The 15,621-nt window shown below is 68.9% G+C and overlaps 3 protein-coding genes across 7 annotated transcripts; all 3 read right to left on the bottom strand.

Annotated features, from left to right (window-relative positions):
- Positions 1–729: 729 nt before the first annotated feature.
- On the bottom strand, positions 730–9,550 carry MPP2 (MAGUK p55 scaffold protein 2). Of its 5 annotated transcripts, none has more exons than XM_066567142.1 (13): positions 9,471–9,550; positions 7,671–7,789; positions 7,000–7,158; positions 6,758–6,907; positions 6,075–6,302; positions 4,870–5,001; positions 4,383–4,488; positions 4,030–4,098; positions 3,765–3,926; positions 2,580–2,782; positions 2,371–2,499; positions 1,381–1,546; positions 730–1,106 (listed from the first exon to the last, which is right to left on the bottom strand). In XM_066567142.1, exons 1-13 carry the CDS (start codon positions 9,499–9,501, stop codon positions 967–969), a joined length of 1,794 nt encoding a protein of 597 aa, XP_066423239.1. In that variant the 5' UTR covers positions 9,502–9,550; the 3' UTR covers positions 730–966. The 5 variants fall into 5 exon arrangements, with proteins under 5 accessions (XP_066423239.1, XP_066423240.1, XP_066423237.1 ...); XM_066567143.1 differs by lacking the exon at positions 9,471–9,550 and adding an exon at positions 9,060–9,138; XM_066567140.1 differs by lacking the exon at positions 9,471–9,550 and adding an exon at positions 8,463–8,538.
- A 318-nt stretch (positions 9,551–9,868) lies between these two features.
- On the bottom strand, positions 9,869–11,839 carry LOC136567180 (pancreatic polypeptide-like). The gene is made up of 4 exons (XM_066566680.1): positions 11,774–11,839; positions 11,427–11,692; positions 10,338–10,408; positions 9,869–10,005 (listed from the first exon to the last, which is right to left on the bottom strand). Exons 1-3 carry the CDS (start codon positions 11,837–11,839, stop codon positions 10,345–10,347), a joined length of 396 nt encoding a protein of 131 aa, XP_066422777.1. The 3' UTR covers positions 9,869–10,005; positions 10,338–10,344.
- Positions 11,840–13,016: 1,177 nt separating this feature from the next.
- LOC136567520 (peptide YY-like) lies at positions 13,017–14,057 on the bottom strand. The gene is made up of 4 exons (XM_066567179.1): positions 14,035–14,057; positions 13,463–13,641; positions 13,273–13,344; positions 13,017–13,041 (listed from the first exon to the last, which is right to left on the bottom strand). The coding sequence occupies exons 2-4, from the start codon at positions 13,639–13,641 to the stop codon at positions 13,017–13,019; spliced, it is 276 nt and encodes a 91-aa protein (XP_066423276.1). The 5' UTR covers positions 14,035–14,057.
- Positions 14,058–15,621: the final 1,564 nt, after the last annotated feature.

Below are 15,621 nucleotides of genomic sequence, written 5' to 3'. Positions count from 1 at the left end.
CACGTACAGGGCACAGCACCCACGGACAGGGCACAGCACCCACGAACAGGGCACTGCATGGACAGGACACCCATGGGCACAACACCCACGGACAGGGCACCCCTGACCATGGCACCCTCTGGGACCCTATGGCACCACACGTCACCCCACGGCCATGGCACCCCATGGCACCCTGTGACACCCTGTGACACCCCAAAGCTATGGCACCCCATGGCACGCTGTGACACCCTGTGACACCCCATGGCAGCCCCTGGGAGGTGCCCACGCGTGCGCACGAGGTCACCCCAGGGCGCTGCACGCACGAACACGGGCACACCCACGCTTGTGCAAGGGAGCCAAACCCTCTCCGCACACCCACAGCCCCTGCAAACTCCCTTGCACGCCCCCCGCGCCCCCTTGCACGCCCACCGCCCCCCCCTTCCGGTGCCTGCAGCTCTGCTGACCCCTCCCGGCAGCACCAAGGAAGGGCCCCGTGCGTGTGCAAGGTGACACGCGTGTGACACACTCACCGCGCCCTCCCAGCCCCAGACTGGTGGGAAATGGTGATTTACAGATATAAAAAACCATCAGCGCCACGTGGGACGGGGCTGGGGGCGAGGCGGCAGCGGTGACACGGGTGACACGGGTGGCACGGGTGACACGGGTGGCACGGGTGGCCATGGGGTGCCATGGGGTGACACGCGTGGCGCCAGCCCCCAACCCCCCCTCGCGTTCACCACAAGGGCCAAACCCATTTTTGTCTCCTTTAATAAAATTGACAGCAAAGTACCAAAAAGGAGGAAACGGCGGCAGGGAGCGGGGGGACACGGGGCAGGAGGGACACGGGGGCACAGCCCGCACCCCCCGTGTCCCTGTCCCTTGGGGACACCCCGTGTCACCACCCCAGACCCTCCGCAGCGAGTCCCCAGCCACAGCCCCCCACTGGGTTAATTACAGGGTTAATTACAAGGTCGGTTAAGGGTTAGTTCAGGGGTAATTACAGCGCGCGGGGTTATTGCTACCTGGGAAGGGGTGACAGGGGACACGAGGGACAGTGAGGGACCCCCACCCTGGTAAGGTGGGGTCCCCGAAGGGGTTTTGTGGCCTGGGGGACAAGGAGGGGACCCCCCAAACCCTGCACTCCCCCAAACCCCACATCCCCATCCCCAACCCGGGGGGCGGCCCCAGGTCCTGGCAGTGACTCAGCTGTGGGGGGGCTGTGCCCCCCATGGGACCCCATGGCTGCCCCACCCCAGATTTGGGGGGGGGGACAGAGGGGTCGGGCTGGGCCTGGGGGCGTCTGCTGAGAGCCCCCCCACCCCCTGCGAGCTCATCATGGGACACAGCCCCCCGCGACCCCCCCAGCCCTCCGGGGTGGGTTGGGGGGTCCCTAATAGACCCAGGTGACGGGGACCCACTGGGGCTGCACGCGCAGGTGCTCCATGGCCTCCCGCAGGCGCCCGAAGGTGCGCTCCAGGTCATCGTTGGTCAGGCTCAGGTCGAAGTAGTGCCCGTAACCGCGCTGGATGCGGCTGCTCTCCTCCACCGTGCGCTGGGCGTCCGCCTCCTGCCCCCCCAAAACCTGCCTCAGTTTCCCCATCACCCCCAGGGATGGTGGGGGACACCCACTGCGACCTGTGTGTCCTCCTCCTGCAGCCCAAAACCTGCCTCAGTTTCCCCATCACCCCCAGAGATGGTGGGGAAATCCCATCATGGGCTCTGTGTCCTCTGCCCCCAAAACCTGCCTCAGTTTCCCCATCACCCCCAGGGATGGTGGGGGACACCAACTGTGAGTTGTGTGTTCTCCTCCTGCACCCCAAACCTGCCTCAGTTTCCCCATCACCCTCCAGGATGGTGGGGAAATCCCATCAAGGGCTGTGTGCCCTCCTGCACACAAAGCCTGCCTCAGTTTCCCCATCACCCCCAGAGATGGTGGAGGACACTCACTGTGTCCTCCTCCCGCCCCCCAGAGCTGCCTCAGTTTCCCCATCACCCCGCAGGATGGTGAGGAAATCCCATTGTGAGCTGTGCACCCTCCTGCCCCCAAAACCTGCCTCAGTTTCCCCACCAGCCTCTGGGATCATGGGGGACACCCACTGCGACCTGTGTGTCTTCCTCCTGCAGCCCAAAACCTGCCTCAGTTTCCCCATCACACCCAGGATTGTGGGGAAATCCCATTGTGAGCTGTGTGTCCTCTGCCCCCAAAACCTGCCTCAGTTTCCCCATCACACCCAGTGTGCCCTCCTCCTGCCCCCACACCTGCCTCAGTTTCCCCTCACCGTGAGCTGTTTGGTGCCCTCCTCCCGCCCCCAGAGCTGCCTCAGTTTCCCCTCACCGTGAGCTGTTTGGTGCCCTCCTCCAGCCCCCAGAGCTGCCTCAGTTTCCCCTCACCGTGAGCTGTTTGGTGGCCACGCCGCTCTCCAGCGCCGCCCTGTTCATGGCTCGCAGCCTCTCGGGCCCGGGCGCCTCGATGAACACCACGTAGGGCACGAACTCCGCCGTCCTCAGCACCTTCACGGCCTGGCCGTGGGGACAGCGCTCAGCCCCGCGCCCGGGGGGCCCGGCTGTGGCTGTCGCCGTCCCCTGGCCGTGTCCCCCACCTGCGGGTTCACGTCCAGGATGCACATCTTGCCCGCGTCCACCACGGCGCGGATGGAGTCGATCCTGGTGCCGTAGAGGTTCCCCTCGTACTCGCCGTGCTCCAGGTACCGGCCCGCCTTGATGTCCGCCTCCATCTCGCCCCGCGACACGAAGCGATAGCCCTGCCCGTCCCGCTCGCTCTCCTTCGGCTTCCGGGACGTGTCTGCCGGGAGGGGACCGCGGTGACACCGCCCGCCTCGGGGTCCCGTCCGGGAACCGCCACCGGGACGCGGATGCGGGCGGGGACGGTGACAGGGACAGGGGTGGCAGCGAGGCGGGGACAGGGATGAGCACAGGGGACGGGGATGAACACAGGGGATAGGGACCCTGGCACGGACAGGGATGAGCACAGGGGACAGGGATGAGCACAAGGGACAGGAATGAGCACAAGGGACAGGGACCCTGGCACGGACAGGGTTGCTGGCAGGGGACATGGATGAGCACAGGGGACAGGGATGAGCACAAGGGACAGGGACCCTGGCACGGACAGGGTTGCTGGCAAGGGACAGGGATGAGCACAGGGGACAGGAATGCTGGCAGGGACAAGGATGGCAGGGGCAGGGATGCTGGCAGCGACAGGGACGCTGGCATGGACAAGGATGAACACAGGGCATAGGGACAATGATGGGGCACAGGGGTGGTGACAGGGGACAGCAATGCTTCAGGGACAAGGATGAGCACAGGGGACAGGGACCCTGGCACGGACAGGGATGAGCACAGGGGACAGGGACAATGATGGGGCACAGGAGTGGTGACAGGGGACAGGAACACTCTGGGGACAGGGATGAGCACAGGGACAGGGACAATGATGGGGCACAGGGGTGGTGACAGGGGACAGGGGCGCTCTGGGGACAGGGATGAGCACAGGGACAGGGACAATGATGGGGCACAGGGGTGGTGACAGGGGACAGGGGCGCTCTGGGGACAGGGATGAGCACAGGGACAGGGACAATGATGGGGCACAGGGGTGGTGACAGGGGACAGGGGCGCTCTGGGGACAGTGACACTCTGGGGATAGGCACGAGCACAGAGGACAGGGACGATGATGGAGCACAGGACTCTCCAGGGACAGGGGTGGTGCCAGGGGAGGGGGATGATGACGATTGCAGGGGACAGGGGTGGCGCCGGGGGACAGGGCCACTCACAGGGGATGGTGGTGCCGTAGCGCGCCTGGTCAGACATGATCAGTTTGTTCTTGAGGCTGCGGCGCCCCACGCCCTGAGCCCCGATCAGCACCAGCGTTTTCCGGCGGAACGGCGGCATCCGCGCCACCTCCTCGTAGATCAGCAGCTCGTGCCGGTCGAACTCTGGGCGAGGGACAGGGCTGGCACCCGTCCTGGGGACCCCAGGGCACCCTGTCCCAGCGGGTGCCACCACCGCTGCCCCCGGGGAGCGCCCCGGGACACGCACCGGCGTTCTTCGTCGTCAGGTACATCATCCTCTTCTTCCTCTTCCCGCTGAGGCTGCCACACAGGGCCCCTGCCAGGGCAAGGGGATGGCTGAGCTGGGGACAGGGACGGGGACAGGGACAGCACCCTGGCACGGGGACAAGGGGCACAGGAGCTGGGACCTTCCGCAGGGACAATGCCATGGGGACATCACCCTGAGAACCGAGGACTCCCTGCGGGACAGTGCCGAGGGGACAGGGCCTGGGGCGACGGGGACATTGTCACAGGGCGCAGGGGACCCGCCGTGCTCCCCCTCGGGAGGTGGCCCTTCCATCCCCGCCCCGCCAAGCCGCGGTCAGGCCGCTGTCCCCGTACCTGCCGAGGGCGCCACCTCCCCGTCCCGCTTGACGAAAGCCTTGCGCTTCTCCTCCAGCAGCTGGCTGGGCACCAGCCCCGCGCTGCCGCCCTCCACGTGGCACGCCTGGGGACACGGAGCCACGCATGGGGACCCCCCAGCCCCACGGAGACCCCCCCCAAGTTCCATAAGGACCCTCCCCATTTCCAGGGATTCTCCTCAGCCCCAAATCCCGACAGGGACACGCGTCCCGAGCTCCAGGGAATCCCCTCCCAGTCGACACAGGAACCCTCCCTTCCCTGCTCCAGGGATCCCCCAATCCCCCAGTACCCTCCCAGCTCCAAGGACACCCCCCAAGCTCCAGGGACCCCCCCCCAGTTTACAGGAATTCTCCCAGGTACACCCCAAGCCCACAGGGACCCCCAGAACCCCCTCACCCTCCGTGGCCCAGGATGGGGTCCAAGTGCCACCACACCCCCCAGGCCACCCCTGCAGGGCCCCCCTGACCTGCCACCAGTTGGGGTCATCCTGGTTGACGATCTGCAGCAGGTCCCCGGCCATGAACTTGAGCCCGGCCTCCTTGCAGGGGATGAGGCTGTCGGTGGCCGGGTCGTAGTCGAAGTGACACTTGACAAACACCTGGGGACAGGGGCATCAGCGCGGGGGGAAGGGGACCCTCCGCACCCGTGTCACGCTCAGCCACGCGCGTGTGCCCCGCCGGAGCCCCCCACGCCGGGCCGCGCACCCCGTGCCCGCCGCAGCCAGGCCCGCACGGCCCCCGCGCACACGCACAGGGCTCCGGCCGCCGCCGCCGCGCCCCACGCGAGCACCACGGCCACCCCCAGGCACAGCCCCAGCGCCAGCGACAGGCACAGCAGGGTCCCCAGCGCCGCCAGCGCCGCGCCCGCGATGGCGCACATGGGGACGTGCGGGGACACGCGGCCGTGGGGCAGCGAGACAGAACGGGGACAGCGTGGGGACAGCGCGGGGACACGGGGACAGCCCGCGCGGGGACAGCGCTGCTTTGTCCCTCGGAGACGGGGGTGGCTGGCACGGGGCGGGGAGGGGCAGCACAGGGCACCCTTTGCCAGCCGGGTCCTGTGCTGGGACAGGGACAGGGCAGGGACCACCAGAGCCCACAGAGGGGGCACGGGGGGGCACACGGGGGTCCCTCCAGCACAGGGGCACGGACAGGGGGACAAGAGAGGATGGGAACAGAGAGCAGGGGGAGCTGTGGGTGGGGTGGTGGGTGAGGGATGCGGGTGGGATGTGGGGCGGGATGCGGGGCGGATACAGGTAGGATGTGGGGTGGGATGTGGGGAGAGATGAGGGGTGGGATGCAGGGTGGATACAGGCGGGATGTGGGGCAGGATGCGGGGCTGGATACGGAGTGGATGCAGGCGAGATGTGGGGAGAGATGTGGGGGGGGATGCAGGCGGGATGCGGGGCAGATACAGGTGGGATGCAGATGAGATGTGGGGCAGGATGTAGGCGGGATACAGGTGGGATACAGGTGGGATGCGGGTGGGATGTGAGGCGGGATGAAGGCGGGATGCGGGGCAGATACAGGTGGGATGCGGGGCGGGATGCAGATGAGATGTGGGGCAGGATGTAGGCGGGATGAGGGGCAGATACAGGTGGGATGCAGATGAGATGTGGGGCGGGATGTAGGCGGGATACAGGTGGGATGCGAGTGGGACGCAGGGCGGTACCTGGCGGGGCGGGTGTGGCTCCTGGTAGCTGGGCAGGATCTTGAGCACGACGCTGCCGCTGGCGTGGCGCAGGCTGTCCTGCAGCGCCCGAGGGTCGCTGCCCACCTCGCGCCCGTTCACCTCGCGGATCACGTCCCCCACGTGCAGCAGCCCCTGCTGCGCCACCATCCCCCCGTGCAGGATGCGGGCGATCACCAGCTCCCCCCGCTCCACCCGGAACGTCACTCCCTGAGGGGACAGCCCCGCTCAGCCCCCGCGCCGCGGGGACACACCCGTGACACACCCGTGACACCCGCCCGGCACCCAGCGGACACCCCGCCACGGCCCCAGCACCCCAAAATGCTCCCAGCCACCCTAAAAAGCCTCGCGATGCCCACAGCACCCTAAAACGCCCCATCACCCCATAATTCTACCGATGCCCTCATCCCCGTGCAACGCCCCAACACTCTCCCCATCCAGCACCCCAAAATGCTCCCAGTCACCCTAAAAAAATCCACCCGGCGCCTCGCAATGCCCGCGGCACCCCAAAACGCCCCATCACCCCACAACGCCCACAGTACCCCACATTGCTGCCAATGTCTCCATCACCCCAACACTCCCAGCACCGTAAAACACCCCACCATCACCTCCCGACGCCCCTGCAGCACCCCCTGCCCCCCAAGGTGCCCCCCGGCCGGGCTCACCAGGTTCTCCCCGGCTGCCTTGCGGATGCCCACCATGCGCACGGCGTCGGGGGGCACCGGCTGCGACCCCAGCGAGGCCTCGGGGCCGGGGCTGCTCGGGGGGGGATCGTAGCTCTTGGCAGCCACCGAGTCGTGGGTCTCCAGCAGCGACTGGGACACGCGGGGGTGTCAGCCCCTGTGTCCCACGCGTGTGGCACACGCCTCGTGGCGCGGGACAGAGGGTCCCCGGGTGTCGCACGCACCTGGAAGTGCGGCTCCCGCAGGATCCGGGCCAGCTCCGCCGCCGCTCCCTGAGCCTCGGGCCGCGCCAGGCGCCCGATGTCCCGCAGGATCTCCTGCACCAGCGCCAGGTTGTCCCCGCGCACCGCCTCCAGCTTGCGCTCCTCCAGCCGCTCGTGAGCCTGGGGACAGCGGGGACACCCCCGGGGACGGGAGGGTGAGGGCCGAGAGCCCCGAGAGCCGGGGGGGTTCGGGACCCCGGAGGGGATTCGGGATCTTCAGCTGTTGAGGGGATCGGGGACCCCCCCGGTGGGACAGGGTGTCCCCAGGGACCTCGGGGGGGATTAGGGACACTCCGAGGGGCCGAGGGGATTCTGGAGCCGGGGGCTCAGGGGGTAGGGACAGCAGAGCTGTTAGGGACCCCCAGGGCCAGAGGGAATTGGGGATCTGGGGGGGGATTAGGGATCCCTGGGTGCGGGGAATTGGGGATCTGGGGATGCTGAGGGGGATTAGGGACCCCCAGGGCCAGGGGGAATCGGGGATCTGGGGGTGCTGAGGGGGATTAGGGACCCCTGTGTGCAGGGAATGGGGGACACACGGACCCACACCGAAGCCGTGCACACGCACACGGGGGGGACTCCCGCACGTCCCGGGGTTGCCGAGGGGGGGATCCGCGCCCCCCGCGCCGCCGTACCTTGGCCAGGGAGCGGACGATGGGGCTCTCCATGATGCCGCGGAGGAAGATGAGGTCGAGGTCCGCCACCCCCGGGCTCCCCGGGAGCCCCATCAGGTTGTCCAGGACCTGCTGCATGGCTGGGGGGACACACACAGGGACACGGAGGGGGGGACACAGAGGGACAGACACACACGCGGTGGACATGGTGGGGGGGACACGGAGCAGGGGGAGGAGCAGTGCCGTGGGTGAAAGTGCAGGGGGGGTGCTCGTGTCCCCCCATTCCTGTCACAGGCACCCCTGCCCCCCCCCGTTACGGGGACCAGTGTCGGGGTCCGCTGGCAGTGTGGAAATGTCCCCTCCTCGTTCAGCCGGAGGGACAAGGGGATGGAGCCCCCCCAAATTGTGGCCGTGCAGTCAAAATCCCCCGGAGCACGATGTAAGGGGGGGCGGGGGGCTGCAAGGGGGGGGCAATAGAAGGCGGAGGGGTGCAATGGGGGTGCGATGAGATGGGGGGGGGCGATGCAATTGAGGGGGGGCCGCATCCGGGGCCGCGGGGGCGGGAGCGGCTGCGCGGCTGCGCTGCAATGGCGGGGGCCGATGGCGATGCAGCCGGGGGGGCGCGGAGGGGGGGGGGGGCATCCATCAGCCCCCCCCCCAATTGAGGGGGGTCACAGCATCACCCGAACCCCCATCCCCATCTCCCCCCACCTGTCTCATCCCCCACAGCATCCGCACCCCGCGCCGCCCCCCGAGGCCTCGGACCCCCCCGCGGGGCAGCAGCGCCCCCGGCCCCCTCCAAGCCCCCCGTACCTGGGGGAGCCGGGGGGGCGCGGGCGGGCGGCGGGGACCCGGGGCCGGGGCCGTTCATGGCTGCGGGGCCGGGCTCCCCCGCCCCAGATCCGGGTACCGCCGCCCCCCCCCGCACCCCCCCCTGGCCCCGCGTGGGGCCCCCACCCGCGCCGGGCCCGCGCGCCCCCCGCCTTGCACACGCGCGTGCACCGGGCGCGCTCCGGCCGCTTTGCACGCGAGGCGGCGGGGAGGGGGTGGAAAAGGGGGGGGGGGGGAGCTGATGGATGCAGCGGCCTTGAGCTCACACGCGCGGGCACGGCTCGTGCACGCGCATCCCCCGCGTGTGCACACGCACGCGAGCGTCCACGCGTGCAAACCGCCTGAGCGCGCTCACGCGCGGGTGCGCGCCCACGCACGCCCCCCCCTCCCACCCCACCCCATCCCACCCTACCCCAACACCGCCGCGCACCCGCACGGCGCACACGCGTGTGAGCGCGCTCTCGCCGACACGCGCGCCCCCGCACTCGCGCGCCCCCGCGCCTCCCCACGCGCGCTCCCGCTCGCGTGCAAACCCACGGGCGCGCTCCCCGCGGCCCCCCCGTGCCCGTGCCCGCTCACCCGCGCTTGCACGCCCGTGCTTGCACACCCACCCCGCTCGCGGGTGGGACCCCCCCACCAGCGGCGTGGGGAGGGGGACGGCGGGGGCTCGGCCCCTTTAAGGGGGCGGTGGGAGGGGGGGGGGCGGGAGCGCGGATTTAAAGGGGCCGCGTGCAACGCGCGCGCACCCGCACGCGAACGGGAACGCGCACCCAACAGCCCAGCCCCGCAGGAGCGACCCCCCCCCACACACACACACGCGCACACCTTGCACACGCTCGTGCCCGAGGCGCGCACACGCACCCTGCGCTCCCTCTCCTCCCCCCCCCCACCACGACCCTGTCCCCCCTCGCGCGTGCACGGGGGGGGTGTTTGCACGCGCGCGTGCCCGCGAGCGCGCGCGTGCAAGCCCCGCCCGGCGCGCGCGCTCACCCGTGACCGAAGCGGGGGCGGCCGCCGGCATCGCGGCGGAGCGGCGGGACACGCGCGACTGGCACCGAGCGCACGGGGACAGCGACGGGGACGGCGACAGGCACGGCCGCGTAGGCGTGCCCACAATGCCAGCACCCCCAGTGTCCCCAGCACGGCCACTCGGTGTCCCCAGTGTCCTGTCACAGCATCCCCAGTGTCCCCAGCACAGCCATTCGGTGTCCCTGACACCCTCAGTGCTTCAGTGTCCCCAGAGCCACCATCACCCCCTCTGTCCCCAGCATCCCCACGGTCCCCACACTCAGTGTCTATAACACCCCCAGTGTCCCCAGTACTCCCATTCCCCCCGGCCAGTGTCCCCAGTGTCCCCAGTGTCCCCAGCAGGCAGAGGCAGACAGGCGGTGGCTGCAGGGGGGGTTTTATTGCTGGGGGTCTGTCCCAGCCCCGTGGTGCTGGCTCTGGGGGGGCCGGGGGTGCAGCAGGGGCTGGGGGGCTGCACCCCCTGGGCTTCTTCTCCCATTCAGCCCTGGCAGCGTTCCTGAAACAAAACAGGAGGGTCACGCCGTATTCCCCTCCCCACCGAGACTTCCCAATCCCATATCCCCCACCCTGACACCCTCGGGGCCCCCCCAAGACCCCCCAGTCCCACATCTCCCACCCTGACACCCTCAGGGTCCCCCCAGTCCCACATTCCCCACCCTGAGGGTCCCCCTGATCCCGTATCCCCCACCTTGACACTCTGAGGGTCTCCCCCTGAATTCTCCCACCCAGAGCCCCCCCCATCCCCCCAGGCTGTCCCTGTGGGGACCCTGAGGCCGGGGGGAGCCATGGGGAGTTTTGGGGGGCTCCTCCTGCCCCCCAGCCCCTCACCTGGGGCTCAGCAGCCCGGGGCTCCCAGGGGCTCCTGGCCCAGTGCTCGCCCGCCTGCCCGCTTGCCGTACCTGCAACGGGGACATGTCAGGGGACAGTGGCACCGGGTGACAGTGACAGACCATGGGGAGCGTGTCCCTGTGGCTTTCACATTCTCTGGACAGACAGAGACATCATTCCCTCTCCCAGGATTGAATTTCTCCTGGGGAAGGCAGGGAGAAGCTCAAAGGAGGAAACAGTTCTTATCTCACTTGCTGCTCCGGCGGGTGCGGCACATGCGGAACGTGTTACGGAGATTGTTTAATGAGAGTGGTTTGTTAATTGGTTTCTGCTCATTGTTTGGATTGATTGGCCAGTTGGGTCAAACTGTGTCTGTAGTATCAGACCCAGGGTTTGTCTGTAGTATCTCTTGAGTAGAGTATCTCTTTAGTATAGTTTTAGTGTAATATAACCTAGATATAGTATTAGTGTGATATAACCCAGCTTAATAAAGCGTTTGCTCAGCCCTCTGAAATCACAGAGTCAGAGCACATCATTGACCGCGCTGGGGCTGCCCTGAATCGATAAATCCCGACAGGGAGAGGGGCACGACAGGGAGCGTGTCCTGACAGGGAGCGCGTCACGACAGGGAGTGCATCGGGATGGGGAGTGTGTCACGACAGGGAGCGTGTCATGACAGGGAGTGCATTGAGATGGGGATGGTGTCACGACAGGGAAGCACACCGTGGTGGGAGCATGCTGGGATGGGGAGCACGTCATGGTAGGGAGAGTGTCGTGATGGAGAGCACGTCGCGATAGGGGGTGTGTCGTAACAAGGAGCACATTGAGGTGGGGATGGTGTCACGACAGGGAAGCACGCCGTGTTGGGAGCACGTTGGGATGAGGAGCACATCGCGATAGGGGATGTGTCGGGACAGGGAGCACATCGCGATAGGGGGTGTGTCGGGACAGGGAGCACATCGCGATAGGGGGTGTGTCGGGACAGAGAGCACATCACGATAGGGGGTGTGTCACGATGGGGAGCACATCGCGATAGGGGTTATGTCGTGACAGGGAGCACATCAGGACGGGCAGCTGGGCCCTGCTCACCGCGGGCGCGTGACGACGTTCAGGTACTGCTGCAGGTCGTTGTAGAAGCGCAGCAGCTCCTCCACGGGCGCGTCGTCCCCAGGGTACGCGGGCTGGGCCGGGGCCGCGCGGGGCCGCAGCGGCAGCAGCGCCACCACCGCACACACCACCAACAGCAGCGGCGGGGCCATGGCTGCGACAGCGACAGCGGGGTCACACCGCGGGGGAAGGGGACAGGGCGTGCTCGCACACAGGGCACGCACACAGCTGAGCACAGCTGAGCACACCTACAGAGACCCGAGCACAACCGTTCACAGCTGAGCACCTGAACACTCATCACACACACACCTACACACACCTGTACACACCTGCACACTCCCCCCCCGCACAGCCCATGTCCCACTCCTGCACGCCTTCACCCTTTCACAAACCATTGCACGCGCGTGTCACACGCACGCCCGTTTGTCACACACGTTTGTCACACACCCGTTTGTCACACGCCCGTTTGTCACACGCCCGCAGCTCCCCATCCCCACTCACCTTCTTCCTCAGGCAGGGACGCGGGGACACGGCGAGACGAGGGGACGCTGCCTGACACGCCGGGTCCTCGGTGCCGCTGCTGCCACCGCCGTGCCAGCCCTTTTATCCCCGCCGTGTCCCCGCTGATGTCACCCCTGCCATGCCAGGTGCCCACTCGGACGGGGAGGGGGGACAGGGGCCGTGGCGGGGGTGACAGGGACAGCTGGCCCCTGGTTAATGTTTGACCCCGCGCTGAGGGGGCTCCCGGAGGGGACAGGACGTGGGCACGGGTGTCCGGCCCCACGGAGGGACAGAGGGACAGGTGTGGGGACAGAGGGGCACAGCCAGGGGGGCTAGTGGGGTGTAAGTGTGGCAGGAGGGATGGAAGGGGGGGAGCGGGACAGGGGGACATTGGAGGGGCAGCACCCCCAGGAATGCCCCCACCCCTGTGCCCCAGCCCCCCCAGCACCCCCTGCACCCCCACATTCACCAGCGATGGATCCCCCCAGCAGTGCCCCCCATTACCCCACACCCAGCGCACCCCAGTATCCAACCACAGCTCACCACATTCCCACCTTTCCCCACGCACCCCCTCCTCCAAAATTCCCACCCCTCATCCCCTTCCTCTCCCCTCCTTTCAGCCCCCAATCCCTGCCCACCTCCTGACCCCCCTCCCTGCACCCCGGCACCTCCTGTCCCCCATTCCTCCCATCTCCCCTCACCTCTCCATCCCCTCCATCTCCTCTCACCCCTCCATCCCCCCCATCTCCCCCCACCCCTCCATCCCCTCCATCTCCCCTCACCCCTCCATCCCCCCCGCGCCCCCCACGCACAGCGCGGAGCCTCCCGTGCCCACGATCGCTCTTTTATTGTCGCTGCGGGGCCGTGCAAGGACCACGCGGGACTCCCCCGGCAGCGGTGGGGAGGGGACAGGGTCGGGGACCCCCCTCCCCGGCAGCGGGACACCCCCGGGCCGGGTTCTGGGGGTCCCCGGCCTTCCAGCGGGGGGTCCTGCGCTGGCCCTGGGTCCCCTGGGGGGTCCCGGAGAGATGGGGAGGATTTGGGGGGCAGAGGGGGCTGGGCGGGGCGAGGTCACCACGAGGAGTCGTCATCGAACCTGGGGGAAGAGCTGGTGTGAGAGAGGGGGAAAAGAGACCCCCGACACCCCCTGGAACCCCAAACTGCTCCGGGACCCCCAGCCCGGGGTGCGCTGGGCACAGGGATGGGGACAGCGGCAGGGACACTCAACGTGACCGGTCACTGCCTGTCCCAGGAGCGGGGACAGCGGCAGGGACACTCACCGTGACCGGTCACTGCCTGGAGCAGGGACAGCGACAGGGACACTCACCGTGACCGGTCGCTGCCGGTCCCCAGGAGCAGCTCTGTCCCCGCGGCGCCGGGGCTGCCGCGTTTCCCGTACCTGCGGGACACGGGAGCGCGCCTGAGCGGCGGGGACCCCGCGGGTGCGCGCGCGGAGGTGCAGAGGGGACCCCGCGGGGACAGGGACGCGCGTGTCCCCCCCTCCCTGTCGCGCTCACCTCTGCCGCGTGACCAGGTTGATGTAGTGGCGAAGGGCCGAGAAGTAGCGAGCCATCTCCTCGGGGGACGCGTCCTCGCCGGGGCTCTCGGGTTTTGGGGGGTACGCGGCCGCCAGGCACAGCAGGACACAGAGGGACACGGCCACCAACGCGCGCCACGGCCGCGGGAATGGCACCATCTGCGGGGGACAGGGGCGGCTCTGTGGATGCGGGGGAGGCACCCCCATCACCCTCGGGACCCCCAAACCGGCTCTGACCCCCACCAAACCCCGGGACACCGTTCATTTATCCTCAGAGCCCCCCCCCCCCAGCTCCCCAAGGGTTTGTTTCACCCCCTCACGCCGGACCCCAGCCCCACTCAAGGGACATCGCCACCCCCGGGAACCCCCCCCCCGCCCCGTATCCCATGGGGACACCTCCCTCCCAAAGACCCCCCCCTCAAGGGAGCTGTCCCCCCCCAAAGCACCCCAGAGACCCCCGTGCCCCCAAAGGGACACCCCCCCCCAGGGTCCCCACAGCTGATTGTCCCTCCTGGGGTCCCCCCCGGGACCCCCGCCCGTGGCTGCACTCACGATGGCGGAGGCAGAGGTGACAGGCAGGGCCTGGCAGTGGGGTGACAATGCCGGGGACACGGCGGCTCCTGCACCCGCCCGGGCTTTTATAGCCCCAGGGGGGCTGCTGGCTCCTCCCTCACGCGTGACAGACCCACGGGCACGCAGGACCCTGCGGCCCCCCCCGCCACGGCCAGGGGACACGTGCCAGCACCCTGTCACTGTCCCCTGCACGGTCCCCAGCCTGGGGCACGGAGGGAATGGGGAGGACAGAGTGGGGGGGACACACGGACACGGGGACACACGGACACGCGTGTGGCCACAGGACACGGACACGGCAATGCCAGGTGGGCACGGGACATAGGCAGAGGTGTGACATGTCACCATGGCACACACAGGTGAGGCAGGCAGCCAGGACACACGAAGTGGCACGTGGCAGATGTGACAGGCAGCCGTGGCACGGTGACATGGATGTGACACGCAGCCGTGGCACGACGACACAGGACACACACGGATGTCACACGCAGCCGTGTCACACAGCCCTGCCCTGACACAGCCGCGGGATGTGACAGCGGGACACGGGGACATCAGCCACACCCAGGAACACAAACGTGGCACACGGGACAAGACCCACGGCCCTGAGCCACGCACGGGGGACAGTGGAGGGGACACACACACCCACAGCCACGGCTGCCTCAGTTTCCCCAGACCAGGCACGAAGCCGCCACCACAGCCCTGTCACCGCAGCCCCGCCACCGCCATCGAGCGCTGTCACCTCCCCCAGGACGGATGAGGTGACCTTTCCAGCCCCCCGTGCGGGGACATTAATCCCGTATGGATTTACCATTAAGGAGCAATCACCGGCTCCGGGGGAAACTGAGGCACGGAGGGACGCGGCGGGGACGTGCCCGCCGCGCAGGGGCCACCAAAGCCACCGCGGGGTGCTGGGATGGGGACAGGCGGCAGAAGGGGGGGTCCCCAAAACCGCCGGGATGGCCGCACCCAGCTGCGGCCGCATCCCCGGCCAGTGGGGCGGAGGGGACACGGCCATGGGGACATTGTGGGGTGCCACCAGCGCGGCTGGAGGCGACACGAATCGGCCGTGGGGGGGGGACACGGGAGGTGCCAGCCCCGGCCGGAGGGGACACCTGCCCTGCACGGGGGGGGACACGGACACCTGAGAGGGGACACGAACACCTGCCCTGCCCGGGGGGGACACGGACACCTGAGAGGGGACACGAACACCTGCCCTGCCCGGGGGGGGACACGGACACCTGAGGGGGGACACGGGAGGTGCCAGCCCCGGCCGGAGGGGACGCGCCCCCCACTCCTGCCCCGGTTGTCACCCGGGCAGCGGCGGCGGGGACGCGGCTGGTGGCAGTGGCGGGGCTGTCCCCCGTGGCGTGGCCGCGCTGTGACACCCGCGGGCTGCGGGGACACGGGCGGGGGGTCCCGGCCGAGCGGCGCCGCGCTCGGGCAGCACCGGGAGGGGGGAAAGCAGCGCCCGCAGCCCCCCCCGGCCCCGGAGCTTTCACGTTGGTGCGGAGCTGACGGGAGCGGGGGGGGCTGCGGGGACCCCAGGGCAGCGCCAATGTCACCGCGCTGTCA

The sequence above is a fragment of the Molothrus aeneus genome, chromosome 28, assembly GCF_037042795.1.
Source record: "Molothrus aeneus isolate 106 chromosome 28, BPBGC_Maene_1.0, whole genome shotgun sequence".
NCBI lineage: Eukaryota > Metazoa > Chordata > Aves > Passeriformes > Icteridae > Molothrus > Molothrus aeneus.
The sequence above is the reverse complement of the archived record's forward strand: the minus strand, read 5'-3'. Positions and strand labels throughout refer to the sequence as shown.

What these genes read in the sequence shown, in the direction of transcription:
- MPP2 (XM_066567140.1), bottom strand. Translation starts at nt 8,520, where the DNA reads ATGAACGGCCCCGGCCCCGGGTCCCCGCCGCCCGCCCGCGCCCCCCCG. An exon ending in TGCGGGAGCCGCACTTCCAG is followed by an intron (nt 6,908 to 6,999) that starts GTGCGTGCGACA and finishes CGCGTGTCCCAG; the next exon opens with TCGCTGCTGGAGACCCACGA. An exon ending in GGAGGTGGCGCCCTCGGCAG is followed by an intron (nt 4,099 to 4,382) that starts GTACGGGGACAG and finishes TTGCCCTGGCAG; the next exon opens with GGGCCCTGTGTGGCAGCCTC.
- LOC136567520 (XM_066567179.1), bottom strand. Translation starts at nt 13,641, where the DNA reads ATGGTGCCATTCCCGCGGCCGTGGCGCGCGTTGGTGGCCGTGTCCCTC. An exon ending in AACCTGGTCACGCGGCAGAG is followed by an intron (nt 13,345 to 13,462) that starts GTGAGCGCGACA and finishes CGTGTCCCGCAG; the next exon opens with GTACGGGAAACGCGGCAGCC. An exon ending in ACCGGCAGCGACCGGTCACG is followed by an intron (nt 13,042 to 13,272) that starts GTGAGTGTCCCT and finishes CTCTTCCCCCAG; the next exon opens with GTTCGATGACGACTCCTCGT.
- LOC136567180 (XM_066566680.1), bottom strand. Translation starts at nt 11,839, where the DNA reads ATGGTTTGTGAAAGGGTGAAGGCGTGCAGGAGTGGGACATGGGCTGTG. An exon ending in TGCGGGGGGGGAGTGTGCAG is followed by an intron (nt 11,693 to 11,773) that starts GTGTGTACAGGT and finishes GGGTCTCTGTAG; the next exon opens with GTGTGCTCAGCTGTGCTCAG. An exon ending in AACGTCGTCACGCGCCCGCG is followed by an intron (nt 10,409 to 11,426) that starts GTGAGCAGGGCC and finishes TCCCCGTTGCAG; the next exon opens with GTACGGCAAGCGGGCAGGCG.